General features: G+C 40.9%; 1 protein-coding gene across 2 annotated transcripts in view; it reads right to left on the minus strand.

Moving 5' to 3' along the window:
- Positions 1 to 11,681: 11,681 nt before the first annotated feature.
- Positions 11,682 to 18,512, minus strand: part of AK4 (adenylate kinase 4) — an 85,318-nt gene continuing 78,487 nt past the window's right edge. For both annotated transcript variants that reach the window (XM_043461083.1, XM_043461084.1), the window contains one exon: positions 11,682 to 17,766. In XM_043461083.1, the coding sequence (XP_043317018.1) occupies positions 17,652 to 17,766 (115 nt within the window). In that variant the 3' untranslated portion in view covers positions 11,682 to 17,651. The remainder of the gene's footprint in view (positions 17,767 to 18,512) is intronic.

An 18,512-nucleotide genomic window follows, 5' to 3' on the forward strand; every position in this document is an offset into this window, starting at 1 on the left:
TAGACTGGCAATTTTTTAAATAGAAAAACTTCCTAGTTTATTTACATAATACTGAGTTGATTTACATAATACTGAGAGTAGCACTGGGACAAAGCAGATTAATATATCAATGTGAATAAGAAATAAGATTTTCAGTTTGAGAAGAAAATATAAAATAAAAGAGGGTATGGAAAAATTCTGCAATGTTTAAATTTGAACACCAGTATGAACTAATAACTTAAAATATATACATGTTTTTATTCTATCTAACGTCACCACAGAGACAATGAGCACCCTTGGTGCCAGGATCCTGGTGTTTTCTAAATACTTCATTGTCCCACTAAAAGAGACCAGAACTCTGTGGAGAATTGACTAATTCCAGGTCTTGGAAGGGAAAGCTGAGATGACACTGTGAAATCTTATGTCAACAATCAAGTAAGTATCCAAACACTGATGGAGCCACATTAAAAAGAAACAGGAACAACTTGAAGAGGATCCTACTTGCCAAATTTGGGACAATTTGAACATGGGAAAATAATTGTTAGAGCTAAAAATGTGGCTAGCAAGACATGAGGTTACAAGATCAGTACACAAAAATCAATTTCATATCTGTACTAGCAATAAACAATATGAAAATGAAATTAAGAAAAAAATTCCACTTACAATAACATCAAAAGAATATAATACTTAGCAATAGTATTTTCTAAAAACCATAGCAAAAGATATATACACCAAAAACTACAAAACTTGACTGAGATAAATTGGAGAAGAATTAAATAAATAGAAAGGCATCACATAATCAAAGGCAGGTAGACTTAATATTGTTAAAACTGCAGAAGTAAAAAAAAAAAAAAAAAAAAAACGGCAGAAGTGAAGAAGTGAAGTTGTTCAGTCGTGTCCGACTCTTTGCAACCCCATGGACTGTAGCCTGCCAGGCTCCTCCGTCCATGGGATTTTCCAGGCAAGAATACTGGAGTGGGTTGCCATTTCCTTCTCCAGGGGATCTTCCCAACCCAGGGTTCGAACCCAGGTCTCCCGCATTGTAGGCAGATGCTTTTACCATCTGAGCCACCAGGGAAGTCTGTTAAAATGGCAATATACCTGAAATTGACCGACAGATTAAATGTAATCTCTAGCAAAAAAAAAAAAAACCCAGCTGTCATTTTTTGCAAAAATTGACCAGTTGACCCTAAAATTCATATGGAAATTAAAGTCACCCAGGAAATGTCCTTTCTTAAAAGAGAAGATCAAAGTTGGAGACTTGTGTTTTCTATTTCAAAATGTCCTACAAGACAGTAATCAAGATGGTAATGATGGCATAAGGAGAGATACACAGATCAATAGGAGAGAATTGAGAATCCAGGAATAAAACCATTAATCTGTTTTTAGTTGATTTTAACAAAAGTACCAAGACAATTCAATTAAGAAAGAATAGCCATTCTAACAAAAGTTGCTGCACAACACATGTCCACCTGCAAAAGAATTGTTGGAGCCCCACCTTATGCCATACACAAAACTTAACTCAAAATAGACCGAAGACCTAAAAAGGATTACAAAATTCTTAGAAGAAAGCATAGGGGTAAATCTCTGTGACTGTCAGTCAGTCAGTAGAGTCACTCAGCAATGACTGACTCTTTGTGACCCCATGAATCGCAGCACACCATGCCTCCCTGTCCATCACAAACTCCCAGAGTCTACCCAAACCCATGTCCATCGAGTCAGTGATGCCATCCAGCCATCTCATCCTCTGTCGTCCCTTCTCCTCCTCCCCCAATCCCTCCCAGCATCAGGGTCTTTTCCAATGAGTCAACACTTCGCATGAGGTGGCCAAAGTATTGGAGTTTCAGCTTCAGCATCAGTCCTTCCAGTGAACACCCAGGACTGATCTCCTTTAGGATGGACTGGTTGGGTCTCCTTGCAGTCCAAGGGGCTCTCAAGAGTCTTCTCCAACACCACAGTTCAAAAGCATCAGTTCCTCGGTGCTCAGCTTTCTTCACAGTCCAACTCTCACAACCATACATGACCACTGGAAAAACCATAGCCTTGACCAGACGGACCTTTGTTGGCAAAGTAATGTCTCTGCTTTTTAATATGCTATCTAGGTTGGTCATAACTTTCCTTCCAAGGAGTAAGTGTCTTTTAATTTCATGGCTGCAATCACCATCTGCAGTGATTTTGGAGCCCCAAAAAATAAAATCTGACACTGTTTCTACTGTCTCCCCATCTATTTCCCATGAGGTGATGGGACCAGATGCCATGATCTTAGTTTTCTGAATGTTGAGCTTTAAGCCAACTTTTTCACTCTCCTCTTTCACTTTCATCAAGAGGCTTTTCAGCTCCTCTTCACTCTCTGCCATAAGGGTGGTGTCATCTGCATATCTGAGGTTATTGATATTTCTCCCAGCAATCTTGATTCCAGTTTGTGTTTCTTCTAGCCCAGCGTTTCTCATGATGTACATTTATGATTAAAACCCTTCAAAGAATGGGCATAGAAGGAACCTACCTCAGCATAGTAAATGGCATATATGATAACCTATGGCAAACACTATTCTCAATGGTGAAAAATGGAAAGTATTCCCCCTAAGATCAGAAACAAGACAAGGGTATCCACTTTCACCACTACTATTAAACATGGTTTTGGGAATCCTAGCTACAGCAATCAGAGAAGAAAAAGAAATAAAATGAATACAGATTGGAAAAGAAGTAAAGCTCTCACTGTTTGCATATGACATGATACGGTACATAGAAAACCCTAAAGATAGTATCAGAAAATTACTAGAGCTAATCAGTGAATTTAGCAAAGTTGAAGGACACACAGAAATTACTTGCATTTCTATATACTAACAAGGAAAAATCAGAAAGAGAAATTAAGGAATCAATCCCATTCACCATTGCAAACAAAAAGAATTAAGTATCTAGGAATAAACTTACCTAAAGAGACAAAAGAACTGTACACAGAAAATTACAATACACTAATGAAAGAAACCAAAGATGACATAAACAGATGGAGAGATATTCCATGTTCCTGGGTAGGAGGAATCAATATTGTGAAAATGAAAATGCAATCCACAGATTCAATGCAATCCCTATCAAATTACCAATGGTATTTTTCACAGAACTGGAACAAAAAATTTCACAATTCATATGGAAACACAAAAGACCCCGAATAGCCAAAGCAGTCTTGAGAAAGAAGAATGGAGCCGGAGGAATCAACCTTCCTGACTTCAGATTATACTACAAAGCTACACGCATCAAAACAGTATGGTACTGTCACAAAAAGAGAAATATAGACCAATGAAACAAGATAGAAAGACCAGAAATAAATCCATGCACCTGTAGGTACCTTAATTTTGACAAAAGAGGCAGGAATATACAATGAGGCAAAGACAGCCTCTTCAATAAATGGTGCTGGGAAAACAGGACTGCTACATGTAAAAGAATGAAATTAGAACACTTCCTAACACCATACACAAAGATAAACTCAAAATGGATTAAAGACCTAAATGTAAGACCAGAAACTATAAAACTCTTACGAGGAAAACATAGGCAGAACACTTGATGACATAAATCAAAGCAAGATCCACTATGACCCACCTCCTAGAATAATGGAAATAAAACCAAAAGTAAACAAGTGGGACCTGATTAAACTTAAAAGCTTTTGCACAGCAAAGGAAACTAAAAGCAAGGTGAAAAGACAACTCTCAGAATGGGAGAAAATAATAGCAAATGAAACAACTGACAGAGGATTAATTTCTAAAACATAGAAGCAGATCATACAACTCAATGCCAGAAAAATAAACAACCCAATCAAAAAGTGGGGAAAAGATCTGAACAGACATTTCTCCAAAGAAGACATACAGATGGCTAACAAACCCATGAAAAATGCTCAACATCAATATTCAGTTCATTTGGTTCAGTCGCTCAGTCGTGTCCAACTCTTTGTGACCCCATGAATTGCAGCACGCCAGGCCTCCCTGTCCATCACCAACTCCCGGAGTTTACTCAAACTCATGTCCATCGAGTCGGTGATGCCATCCAACCATCTCATCCTCTGTCGTCCCCTTCTCCTCCTGCCCCCAATCCCTCCCAGCATCAGGGTCTTTTCCAATGAGTCAGGTGTTCACATGAGGTGGCCTAAGTATTGGAGTTTCAGCTTCAGCATCATTCTTATTCACTTTCTGCCATAAGGGTGGTGTCATCTGCATATCTGAGGTTATTGACATTTCTCCAGCTTGATTCCAAGCTTGTGCTTCTTATTGATTCCAGCTTGTGCTTCTTCCAGCCCGGCGTTTCTCATGATGTACTCTGCATATAAGTTAATATTAGAGAAATGCAAATCAAAACCATAATGAGATATCACCTCACACCAGTCAGAATGGCCATCATCAAAAAATCTACAAAAAAGATGGAGATGGTACAGAGAAACAAACATTCTTGCACTGTTGGTGGGAGTGTAAATTGATACAGCCACTATGAAAGATGGTATGGAGATTCCTTAAAAAACTAGGAATAAACCACCATATGACCCAGCAATCCCATTCCTAGACATATACCCTGAGGAAACCAAAATTGAAAAAGACACATGTATCCCATTGTTCACTGCAGCACTATCGACAATAGCTCGAACATGGAAGCAACCCAGATGTCCATTGGCAGATGAATGGATAAAGAAGTTGTGCTACATATACACAATGGAATATTGCTCAGCCATAAAAAGGAATGCATTTGAGTCAGTTCTGATGAGGTGGATGAACCTAGAACCTATTATACAGAGTGAAGTGAATCAGGAAGAGAAAGATAAATATCGTATTCTAATGCACATATACAGAATCCAGAAAAATGGTACTGAAGAATTTATTTACAGGGTAGCAATGCAGAAACAGACACAGAGAATAGACTTATGGACATGGGGAAGTGGGAGGAGAGGGTGAGATGTATGGGAAGAGTAACATGGAAACTTACATTACCATATGTAAAATAGAGAGCCAATGGGAATTTGCTGTATGGCTCAGGAAACTCAATCAGGGGCTCTGTATCAACCTAGAGGGGTGGGATGGGAGGGAGACGGGAGGGAGGTTCGTATACCTATGGCTGATTCATAGGTTTGACAGAAAACAACAAAATTCTGTAAAGCAATTATCCTTCAATAAAAATAAATTTAAAAAAAAGACACAATAGCAAGTGTTGGCAAGAGCATGAAGAAATTGGAACCCACTGGAACGCATTGCTGGTGAGAATGTAAAATTCTCACCTTGGAAAACAGTTTGGCCATTCCTTAAAAAGTTAAACATAGGGTTACCATATGCCCCAGGAACTTAATTCTTAAGTGTTAATATATAACCAAGTGAATTGAAAACATCCATCCACACAAAAACTTACACACAAGTGTTCATTGCAGCATCATTCTTTATAACCAAAAGATGGAAACTACCCAAGTGATGAATGAACAAAATGTGGTACATCCTATATTAAAAGAATATTTTCCCCCACAAAAAAAGAATTAAGCACTGATTCATGCTACAACATGGATGAACCTTAAAAAAACAAAGCTAAATGAAAAAGCCAGGCATAAAAGTCCTCTTACACAGTTCCATTTACAATGAATGCCCAGAATAGTCAAATTCATAGACAGAAAGTAGATGGATGAGTGGTTACCAGGGGCTGGGGAGAGGAAGGAATTAAGAAATCAATAAATACTCAAAAGAGTAAATATATTAAAAAAATTTTTTAATGTAGCAACTCAGTAATTGATATTTTTTCCAACTGTATAAAAGTTAAAAGAATACTACTCCTGATGCCTTTCACCCAGAGTCAACAACTATACCCTTTTTTTCTTTTTTGCCACATTTGCTTAATAACTGAAAATGAGCTTGGCTAGATATACAATCCTTGGTTCACACTTTGTTTCCTTGAAAATATGACTCAATTGTTGGTTTGATTTGTATACTGAATCACTTGGTCTTTTTGACTTAAAGTTTAGAGGAGTTTTTCTGGACATACAAGAATATGTTTTAGGCTTTTCTGGTGCCTCAGTGCTAAAGAATCTGCCCATTAATGCAGGACACACAGGTTTGATCCCTGATCCTGGAAGATCCCACATGCCGAGGAGTAATTAAGCCCAGGAGCCACAACTACTGAGACTGCTCTAGAGCCCGAGCTCCGCAATGAGAGAAGCCACTGCGGTGAGAAGCCTGAGGACCACAGCATGAGAGCAGCCCCCAACTCACCGCAACTACAGAAAAGTCCCTGCAGCCATGAAGACCCAGCACAACCAAAAGCATAAAGAATATATCTTAACACTGACTATTCTGAGTCAATGTTCAAAATTCCACAGTGTAACTTTCAACATACAGTATCCTTTTCAATATATAGATTCAGGGTTTATGTATTTACTGATAAGTTTTTATTGCATTACAGCTTTAAATGTTGGCTTTGATTTATGCTTTTTCTTCTTTACAGACTCAGTTATAGGTATACTAGATCTTCTTTGTCAGACTTCTATAACTATTATTTTTTTTATGAGTTTCATACTTTTTCTTATTTTGTTTCATTGTCATGGAAATTTTCATCTCACTTTTCCACATCTTCTTTGTATACTTTGATGAATCTATTCCTTCTTGTGCATCTTGTAATTTAGTCCCAATTTTGGAGATGGTGGTCATTTCATTCACTTTCTTTTCTGTGTTCAGTCAATTCTTATTTCACACCTTTTTGCTTTGTGCCCACTTCTCATCTGCATTTATGGATTACTGATTTGTGATGCTTTTTCATATCTTTTATGGCTTGTCGAACAATATTTGATTCAGGTTGGAGTGTTGTGCTACAGCTTTTTCTGCTTTTAGGTTGGGCCTTGAATGCTTTCATCAGCTGAAGAATTTTGATTCTCAATTGACTTCCTTTTGAAACTAACTTTCTGTGGATATTGGCTGCTTTCACCTGTTCATATTCAAGACATTTGGATTTTCAAGACTTTTGGATTTTCCTGGACCAGATGTTTCCATGGATGGGGTTGAAGGATTTGAGTGACTTCCTAGTTTCTTAGTTCAAGAGTGCCCTCTTCAGTTGGTACAGTGAAATACAGTTTCTTTAATGACTAGCCTTTTGGAGGATAGGGGAGGAGGATTAGGGAGAGTTTAGTATGGAGAAGGCAATGGCATCCCACTCCAGTACTCTTGCCTGGAAAATCCCATAAACAGAGGAGCCTGGTGGGCTGCAGTCCATGGGGTCACTAAGAGTCCGACACGACTGAGCGACTTCACTTTCACTTTTCACTTTCATGCATTGGAGAAGGAAATGGCAACCCACTCCAGTGTTCTTGCCTGGAGAATCCCAGGGGCGGAGGAGCCTGGTGGGCTGCCATCTATGGCGTCGCAGAGTCGGCCACGACTGAAGCGACTTAGCAGCAGCAGCAGGAGTATGATTAGATTTAATGAAACTCTCATTTCTCTAGAAATTGTCATTTCTACCAACTTCTTTGTTTTTCCTACTTGTTACTGTATCTCCAAGAGATGTCTCCTCCTAAGTTCCTTGTTTTCTCCCAGAAGCTGCACCTCTACATAACGTTTATTAGACTCTTTCTTCCCCCATTAGTGAGAGCTCTAATCCAGAATGGCTCCTCAGTATTTTTCCACTTAGTGTTGGGACTCTCTAAATGTCACTACACTCTCCTTTTTCCAATTAATCCCAGCCTCCATTTTCAAATGGGCTCCATAGGCAGTGCTCTTAATTAGGGATATTTCTCCATTCAAATACAATAAGAGTTTGTTTTCTGGTTATGTGGTAGATAGAACTGTGTTATGTAGTGAGTTAATTGTGATTTATTTGCTTTCCTTGATCTGTATAGTTTGGGGAAGATACATAGAAAGGGTAAGACTTAGGCAACTGTTATCTTCAGAGAGTCCTCACCATCTAACTTCAATTGATAAATGCCAACATGCATAAATTTTTAGGTAATGTCTTCCTACATGCATGCATGCAAAGTCACTTTGGTCATGCCCAACTCTGCAACCCTATGGACTATACCCTGCCAGGCTCCTCTGTCCATGGGATTCTCCAGGTAAGAATACTGGAGAGGATTGCCATGCCTCCTCCAGGCGATCTTCCCAAACCAAAGATTGAACCTGCGTCTCTTATGTCTCCTGCATTGACAGGCAGGTTCTTTACCATTAGCGCCACCTGGGAAGCCCAAGGTTTTCATATGAGCACTAAAAAATTGAGTCATTTTATTGGCTTAATATGAGCTTCCCTGGTGGCTCAGACAGTGAAGAATCCACCTGCAATGCAAGACACATGGGTTCGATCCCTGGGTTGGGAAGATCCCCTGGAGGAGGGCATGGCAACCCACTCCAGTATTCTTGCCTGGAGAATCCCGGTTGACAGAGGTACCTGGCAGGCTACATACAGTCCATGGGGTCGCAGAGTCAGACACAACTGAGCGACTAAGCACAGCACACTGGCTTAATACGGGGGGTACATAACAGTTTAATACAGATAAAATACAGATGATTCATTCAGGTCTTTAACCTGAATTTAAAGAATTTAAGGAATGCTAGCCTGCACCCACTTCTCGCCTACTGCTGGACCCAGGGTGGTTGATATAATATAACACAGTCAGTGGATCGAGGGTGGTCAGTGTATTTGGGCCATTACTGTGAAGAGAGTGACTGATCCGTCTTGACTAATCTGGACACAGAGTAGTATCCCTGATTCTTCCTTGACAGGAAATCACTTTCTCAGGGTTGCATACTTAGAATGCGGGGTGCAAGATGGCAACTCCTGATGGGATAGAAGATTTAATCCCTCCATGGGAGCTCTTTCTGCCTTGTAAAGGGACTTATGCGAGGATCCTGGCTGGGAGAAAAGCTGGCCACAGGAAAGACTCAACACTCCTCAGGTCCTAGTCACCTCCAAGTGGCAAGGCTCTCCACCCAGACTCTTGCAAGTCCTGCCCAAGGCCAAAGGAGCCCTGACTGCAGGGCCCTTAACTGGTTATGTGGTAGATATAATTGTGTTATGTAGTGAGTTAATTGTGATTTTATTTGCTTTCCTTATCTGTATAGTTTGGGGAAGATATAGAGAAAGGGTACGACTTAGGCAACTGTCATCTTCAGAGTCCTCACCATCTAATTTCAATTGATAAATGCCAACATGTATAAATTTTTAGGTAATAAATTTTCAGGTCCCTCTGGATCTTTGACTAGTGAGAGTCAGAATGAGGAAGAACAGCTGAATAATCATACGTGAGCACTGGAGTTGAAGTCTTCCTTTCTCTAACCCTGAGGTTCATCATCTATAACTGGGGTACAATGCTTGGTCCACTGTGTGACACCAGAGTATATCTTCAATAACTGTAATCTTCTGTTACACGTGCATATATGTACACACACATATTTACATATACATGTACGTGTGTGTGTGTGTGTGCTTGCCTGGTGACTCAATAGGAAAGAATCCACCTGTCAATGCAGGGGTCAGGGATTCAGTCCCTGGGTTGGGAAGATTCCCTGGAGTAGGAATGGCAACCCACTCCAGTATTCTTGCCTGGAAAATCCCATGGACAGAGGAGCCTGGAAGGCTACAGTACGTGGGGTCACAAATGAGTTGGACACAACTGAATGACTACATAATACATATATTTATGTGCACATATAAAATATGCACATAAATAAAATACATATACTACATATTTAGCCTAGGTAGGTTCCCTCAAGTATGGGCATGTTTTTCATTTAATTATTAGTTGCTTACATATTCACTGGCTGAAATGAATATGGGGAAAACTAAACCAAATTGAACTCTGGGGGGGAAAAACCTCAAATTATTTAAACAAGTAGTGTTCTCTGATAAATCAGAATTCTATATAAATAAGCTTTTATTTGGTCATCAAAATTAGAAATCCTCTCCTTCAAGCCCTTTGCCCTTGTATACCCTACCCCCTTACTTCATGGCCATCCAGCCACTAAGACCCTCTTTTCTACCTCCTGTGTTCTCATCCAGAAGTCCCACATCAGCTTAAATAGATATGCTCTTCGGCCTGTGCAGTGTTTTTAAGAAGTTTAAATTGCCAACATTTAAAAATAAGATTTCACACAGTGGCTCCCATTTCAGAAAAATATAATACAACCACCCTTTTGTTGAACTCTACTATCACATCTTAGTTCAGACCTGTAGTACAATTACATCATGCAAATGGGATGAGTCTCTTCTCAGCATAAAGTCGGCTGTGAATTTTGAGACCAGGTCAATACAACTTCCCAACTCAAGTTGGTCTTATCTTTATCGCTCCAGTCCTGCCTCACACAGTTCTGACATCTATCTGGCATATGTTCAGTTCAGTTCTGTCACTCAGTCATGTCCGACTCTTCGCGACCCCATGGACTGCAGTATGCCAGGCCTCCATGTCCATCGCCAACTCCCAGTTTACTCAAACTCATGTCCATTGAGTCAGTGATACCATCCAACCATCTCATCCTCTGTCATCCCCTTCTCCTCCTGCCTTCAATCTTTCCCAGCATCAGGGTCTTTTCCAATGAGTCAGCTCTTCGCATCAGGTGGCCAAAGTATTGGAGTTTCGGCATCAACATCAATCCTTCCAATGAATACCCAGGACTGATCTCCTTTAGGATGGACTGGTTGGATCTCCTTGCAGTCCAAGGGACTCTCAAAAGTCTTCTCCAACACTGCAGTTCAAAAGCATCAATTCTTCAGTGCTCAGCTTTCTTTATAGTCCAACTCTCACATCCATACATGACTACTGGAAAAACCATAGCCTTGACTAGATGGAACTTTGTTGGCAAAGGAATGTCTCTGCTTCTTCACTTTAGGATTCAGGTAAAAGAAAAGCCCCATAAAGCTTGCAAGTTTCAATGCAGATGGAGAGATAGGTACCCATCCTCTGGTCCTAAGGCTTCTACTCAGAAGCAACACCTTCATTTCTGCTCACCTCCAGTGGTTAAAGCACATTATATACCCAAGTGTTAAGCCAATGGGGTCAAGATATAAAATCCTCCTAAAAAGTGAATGGTTTGAACTTTAAAACAATGTCACACATTGCCACTAGGTCCAGTTCACATTTCAGGGACATGGAAGCCTGGAGAGTAAGTTGCTGCGTCAGCTGGCATCTGACTTCAGCTAACTGGAAAGTCCCTGCAGGAGACAGGAGAGGCTGGGAGAAGCCAGGGCGTGTGCCCCCGTCCCTGTCACAGGAAGATTCTCCTTCAAAGGCTCTGTTTCCTGTAAACCTCAAGCTCCCACCAGAGAGGTCTGCTGGAGCTATTGCTTCTGCTGGGTAAGCCTGGAAGGCATGACCTTAGAGTCAGGCACTCTGATCCAGTCTCCTTACCTGTAGGATGGGATCTGCTTACATCATCCAGTTGCTTCAAAAATAAAGAATGTCCATGGAAATAGGTAAAGAATAAAGTGCTGGAAAATAAAGGAGTTTGAAGGTAAACAAAGTGAGGCAACAAAGTGTAGCAGAAAATGAGACAGGGGGTCATAAATCTTGGATTTGTGGTCTTGCTCTGCCACCCAACTATCACGTTATCCAGGGAACACTGTATTCTTGGTTTTCCCCATCTTCAAAGTGGAGAAAACACTGTTGATAATGGGAAGGTTGCAGAGTGGTATAAATGAGAGTATTTGTGAAGGTGTGTACTGCCAAGTATAAAAGGCTATATAGAAATGTTAAATGAATTCACTAGTTGTAAGCAGAAAAAACTTTATTTCTATCAAATTAAAAAGTATGAGTCAATCTTCAAGCCAGATAAAATCATCAATAACACAATTAACAGAGCATGTACAGATTAGACTACAGGTTTAGATACTTTGAATTAAGCACATACACCAAAATCAAGAGGACTGATAACTTCCACACTGAGGAAAAGCAGACTCATTGTAAACACACGACTTCTGGGAAAATGGAGCTGACATTTCACAGGAGAGTAAACCAGAGGCGAGTTGTCATTAGGTTAGAGAACTGATTTGAGCTTGAGAAGAATCACAGTGAAATGCCATTGTAATGCAACAATTTCCCGAGATCTACTCATCTCAAGAATATATAAAAATCAGTAGTACAAATTCTCATAAAACTAGGAAAGCCCTCTATGCCCTGACACCTTGGAGCTGACACAAAGATTGAGTTTTCATTTTTCTTCCCTTTATTCTTCTCTAAATTAAACACAAAACTTTGTTTTTATTTATAGCACATTTCTGTCTCAAGAGAAAGGTTTTATGAAATGGAATTAGACACACATCAACCCCAGTGAGAATCTTCAAGGTACAATGCTCTTTTGACATGTGTTTAAACAGGAAATCTTTTATTTCAAGAATGACACTGTGCTTTATAGAATAGCCTAATTATCGCCAAAGAAGGAATGAATATATCCACCACTCCCCACCCCCCCTACCCCCCGCCGCCAAAACACACACCACCTCTCTCTTTCTCTCTCTCTCACACGCACACACCAATTTAGGGAATTTCCTGAAGCATACAGATAATGACATTTATTTTGGCAAGAATCGTGCAATTTGTTAAAAGAAAGATAAGGTATGGCATTTATCAGCAACTGTAATTATATCTCAACAGACACAGGAAGCAAATTTTCCTCACAGTTGAAATACGGCTTCACGGTTCCCCCATCATCTGGGTCTTGCACACTTTGCATCTGGAAACCAGACTGGGTCAGTTATATAAGGAAAGGAACCTTATGACCAGACCACATTCCCACATGAAAAGGTGTTTGTTACTGGGTTCCTCTTCTGAAACACCAAACAGACGAGGGAGTTACTGAAAATGGAGGGGAATAGAATGCAATTCATACTATAGACATGACTCTGTCTTACGAATTGCCTTTCTGGCAAAATTACTGCAGCAAGAAAAGATATTGTCTATTAAGTGAAAAGCAACACATGAAATCCATCAGGTAGATATGAATGCCTCCCGAGATCCCGTGACCCAGCAGAAGACAGATGAAACACCATCCTCTGTATACACAGTGTGCGGCTACCACCAGGACCCACTGATGCCCATTTCCGGTCTCGGCACTAGGGCCAAAAGCAAAGATTCCAGGTGGGAGCAAATACATTGTTTTACCTATTCATGAGAATAGGGAGCTCAAACTAGAAAAACACAAAAAAAGCCTTTTTGAATTTCCTGATTAATTCCTATACATATAGGAAAAGGTTAAGTAAACAGGAGCATTTCAGTTTTAAAACACAAGGAGGCAAGATAATTGAGATAATACTATTACATAGGCTAATTGTTGAGGATTTAATTAGATAATGGATGGAGTGCACATAGCACCAATAAACAGTGACTACCAAGCCCTTCTGATACCTGAACATACCTGGAAATTTGCTGTCTTTATGACTTAAGCAAAGACTTCTCCCTCCACCCCCTGCCCCACACACACACCACAAGCAGGTGGTTAAAACTTCTTTAAACAAATAACCAAAATCAGATATTGAACTCAGTTTCCAGTGATTTAAAAAGTATAAAAACTCTATTTATGGGTGTATAGGCATCTTTCTATCAGAATTTATCAACAACCTACAGGGCTTCCCTGGCAGTCCAGTGGTTAAGACTCCGCACTTCCACTTCAGAGGGCACAGGTTCGATTCCTGGTTGGGTAAGTTCTGCATGCTTCATGGTGTGACCAGAAAAGAAAAAAACTCAACCTAGAAATGACAGGAGAGGCCACAGCATCACCTGTCTCCCAGGAATCCTCCATCGCCTGTGCCTATTCTTACCTTTTCCCCTTCCCTACCAAAGAGAGGGGCACACCCTGGATGAAGCTGGAGCTCATGTGAGCTGAGCTATTGGAAGGTACTGAGAGTCACCCTGGAGAAGGCAGGTGAGATGGGAAGCCATTTCTGCCAGAATTGTAAGTGATGAGCAGTGCCACCACATCAGAGGGCAGGCAAAGATGTGGATTTGGCATTCAGGACCATGTTAATGGGCAACGTCACACAGGGAGGATGATATTAAAGTCTAGGATGACCCTGGATTAGGAGCCCAATCACCATTCATTCACTGGCTAGCACTGCAGGAAAGATCAGTTACTATGGGGGGCACGTCTGGGGGTAGAGGCAAGGGAGTCATTTGTTCTGATGTCAGGGAAACAAAGTATTGAGTAGTGTCTGGAGGGCTCCCAGGAGTCTAGGGGAGTGTGTGAGCACCACGGCTGGGGTGGCAGAAGCACCAAGGTCCCTTCAGGGCCACAAAACCATGGACACCGAGAGAACAAGTGAGGACCATGAGCTTGCCGCTGCCACAGAGTAGCCTGGACCCAAGCCAGGCCTACTTAGACAGCCTTTCATTTTACTTATGTACAAAAGTAAGAGCCGCTCAGTCATGTCCCACTCTTTGCGACCCCCATGGACTATACAATCCATGGAATTATTCTCCAGGCAGAATACTGGAGTGGGTAGCAATTCCCTTCTCCAGGGGATCTTCCCAACCCAGAGATCAAACCCAAGTCTCCTACACTGCAGGTAGATTCTTTACCAGCTGAACCACCAGGGAAGCCCAATTCATTTTACTTATAAGTGAGCAGTTATGGATGATCAAGGGCTCAGACTCTCCTCTGGCAGCTTCCTTTGCTTAAGCAAAAGGGAAAAAGGAAAAGGAACACTCTCATACAGAGGTGGATGTCACCAGAGTGAACACCGCCATTCTGGATGTGAGGCCACTTGGAAATATAAGCAAGCTCAGAGCCCTGTGTTGCTTGGGACAGGACGCAGGGAGTTAACATCTAGGAGCAGAGCTAGGAAAGCTGGGTTCAAGTCTGTCTACACTGCGCATTGGCAGCAGAAGCCAGGGCAAGATGCTTTACTCTGCCGACCCTTGCTTTGTTTATAAACATGGGATCATGCCTATCTCAAAAGATGCTGTCAAGATTAAATGAGATGTTTGCAAATGTCCTAAAACTGTACACACATGACACTCAGCAGGCCTTCAATAAATGGTACCTATTATACGCTTGCTTTAGTGTTAGAGTATATGAAACACAGCAGTGCTTTCAAGTTCTAAAGCTGAAGCTGGTGGGGATAAGAGAAAGCAAAATGAATGCAGAGCTTGCTGGAATCAGAGAAGGTGGGATTACGTAGGAATTTTAGAAACCACCCAAACTACTCTTTGTGCCTTGCTTTGATGGAACCTCACGTGTGGCAATAGAAGGAAAACTAAGAGATCCCTTTAATTTTATCTTGGTCAAAATATTTTCAAGAAAATTTTATTTTATTTTAGTGCAAAATCATTGAAGGAAAAGCTAGACTTTGTTGAAGAAAACCAGAACATTTTTTTTAGGCTATCAAACATCATCAAACAAGCATCATCTTTCAAAAGCCCGTGGAAACAGCATGTGGCTTTCATTATGGTCTCACCTAGCAAAGGTGACTGCCCTCTACTGCAAGGCAACCTCAGAAATAGCACACACTAGTGAGATGCATTGAGCGACTCTGATGCTGGCTTTAAGTGTCTATTTTGCTGGAAGGGAGAACGGAGGGAAGGATGAAGGAGCAGAATATGGAGTCAGGGATCACCGAGGCCATTTCCCATACCTCTTCCCAAAACTCCAAAGCCCATGATTACATTGGAGCATCTGCTAAACATCAACAGAAGTGAGGAAAGTTTTGAAGACTTTTCTGCTTCCAAAAAAGCACACACTTTCCTCTCCTGAATGATCCCTATAATAACCTTAACTTTCTACTTTTCCTACTTTATGGAAATTGTCTCCATGGCAAAACCACTCTAAATTGTGTAATTTTCCTCATATAAGACTTGTTTTTCTCTATGCCTGGTTCCCCTGGAAACCTGAGCTGTATCTGCATGTCTGATTTTCACCCTATCCCCATCAACTGGCAATCAAACACAACTCTTCTCAAAAGTCACTATCATGCACTGATGTTTCACAAATCTGAACTGGGCATTTTAACTGCATAAACCTAGAAAGTAAATCATCTTACTTCACTTGGATTCAGAGGATGAGGAGGAAACTGGTCTGTGTTTCCACTAAGGGAACCAAAGAACATTCACATGAAGGGACAAAGCGAGAGGGACTGGCCAGAGCGGGGGCAGTGTTTGTAGAGAAGATGCATGGCTACCAAATAGAATTCATGGGTCAGTGAATGGCTGGAAATTCACTGCGACATCTTCAGAAAATAAATAATGTGTTCCAACATCACCTATGCTGAAAGGCTTTTGTTTTCTCAGCAGTATTAAGAGTTACACAGAAGTCACTTCTGGAAATAGTAAAGGACCCTCGCTGGTACAATCATGATGCATGAAGAGGAATATTTTTAAGGCAACAGGAATAAATTTCATTGTCCTTCCCAGAGGAGGGCGAGCATTAGTGGCCACCAAGTCTGGAAACCAGGCAAATCCTTAATAAATGGTTTATTGATACTATATTCTAGTGAATGACAAAATAGTATGATCTATATTTCTAGACTTAATGGCCACCCTATAGAAAGCATCTTTGGAATAGAATAAAAAATTACAATTTTATCAAATCCCATAATCATAAAGCTGTCATCATGAGTCTAGGCACAGCTAGTGCAATATTTTCCTTGACCCCATAGGCTCCATTCCCTTTACCAACTATTTATAATATGCTTGGGTCACTCACAAGAGAAAAACACTGTCAGCATCAATATTTAGCAGCATTTTCAAAATATATATTTTTTTGTCTTCACTATAAGCTAAACTATTCTTTCAGTCCAGTAATTCCATATGGTCTTATTTACTTCTATACACAAGACACAATCTTTCAACATTTATGGAGGTGAATTATTTCCCAGTTTTTGAGAGTTTCCCAAAGACTCTTAGGGTTTTATTTTGCCACAATAAAAGAAAGGAGAGGTGTCAATTCACGAGAGTCAGACCAAGAGTTTAAGTAGACCCTCCACACAGTTCAGTTCCTGGTGCATAAAGAGACCGAACATCGTCCCCCAGCTCTCAGCTCTCAGACAGGAATTTGAGAGGGATAAAAGCAGGAACAATATTAATAGTCTAGGGAGGGAGAAAACAGATGTCTAATAAAAGTAGTAGAAGCCAAGTCCTTTCATTCTAGGATGTCTGAAAAAGATTCAATGGAGTATGGATGCAGAGAAGGCGTCATTCCTAACAGAAAAAAAAATGAACTGTGGACAGTCACTCAAGGCCAGAGAAGCAATCACTGAGAGCTAGTGTTTCAATCCCACTGTCACCAGGAGGGCAGATGCCAGAGAACCGGGACAAAGGCAGCTATAGCCCCTGGCATTCTCAGGCCTCCTGGTGCTATGTTTCAACAGCCTTTAGGGGCTGGGGAGAACCAGGGAGCACCACCATCATGTGTGAAAAAGCTACTATGGCAACAACCTGGCCGTGGAAAATCAGCTAGAGCTTGGGCGATACACCGCTTGGAATCCAGCCTGTGTTGCTTCCTTTCTTATAAAGAACTTGAGACATGTGCAGGGACATCTTAAACACGTGTAGGTGGCCCCTCTTTTAGAAAGGCAGAGAAGAGCCTCATCATTAACTCATTCTATTCATTAGTTTTCATGTCTGTTCACCATTTAAACTAGAAAAGACACTGCAAGCTATCTCGGCTAGCTGCTAACTGGGACATGGCACCAATACTACACACACAATTGAATGAATGACCATATCTTCCCGGTTCTTCCACTGCGCAGGCTCAGTAGGCTTCTTTGGACTGAACAGGTGTGATCTTGTTCGAGAAAAGTGTGTAAACATAGGGCCAGATTTTGTTAGTCTCGGTTCCCGAAAATTGGTGGAGCACTCCTCGGCTCCTGAAAAACAAAGTCCGACATACAGGGCATTTTAGGTTTCCTTTTGACATGGTATCAGCGCTGATGAAGATCCTGGGTATAATATAAACACGATCTCCTGGTCTACATCACACATCACTGAGTGCCAAAACCAATGTATCAACACCCCCTGTTCGGTATAACTAAATAAAGCCCTATCCTCTGCAATTCTCACAAGCTTGCTGTCATGCCAACTTTTCTTCTCCCCTTTAAAAACATGATAACATTATAGGGACAACCCCAAATCTGCCTCAATACACAGTGAAAAGCAAATCAGTGACAAACACTGCTACTCTAAAACCCTTGTTATAGATCATGAAACACAAGATGTATCCTAATACATGGTCAAGAACTTCATTTCTAAAGGCTGGCTAAATTATTTGGGGGCTACAAGATCAGACAACGATTAGAGCAGAGGCTGTACACTGCTGTCCTGAATGCAGTCCATACATGGACTTTGTTTGGCATCCAAGCTATTAACAATTTTTTAGGGACTTGCCTGGGGGTCCAATGGTTACGACTCGGTGCTTTTACTGCCAGGGACCCAGGTTCAATCCTTGGATGAGGAAATGAGATACCACAAACTGTGCGGCATAGCCATGAAAAAAATTTTTTTAATTTTTTGCCAATATATTATAAAATATGGGATTTTCTTCTGCAGAGAAAGCCTGACTTCTGCTTCTTCTGAAAAACAGGCTCACTGGCCACACTTAGCCTGAGTGCTTCCA

Source organism: Cervus canadensis, chromosome 2 (assembly GCF_019320065.1).
Source record: "Cervus canadensis isolate Bull #8, Minnesota chromosome 2, ASM1932006v1, whole genome shotgun sequence".
In the NCBI taxonomy this organism is placed as follows: Eukaryota; Metazoa; Chordata; class Mammalia; order Artiodactyla; family Cervidae; genus Cervus; species Cervus canadensis.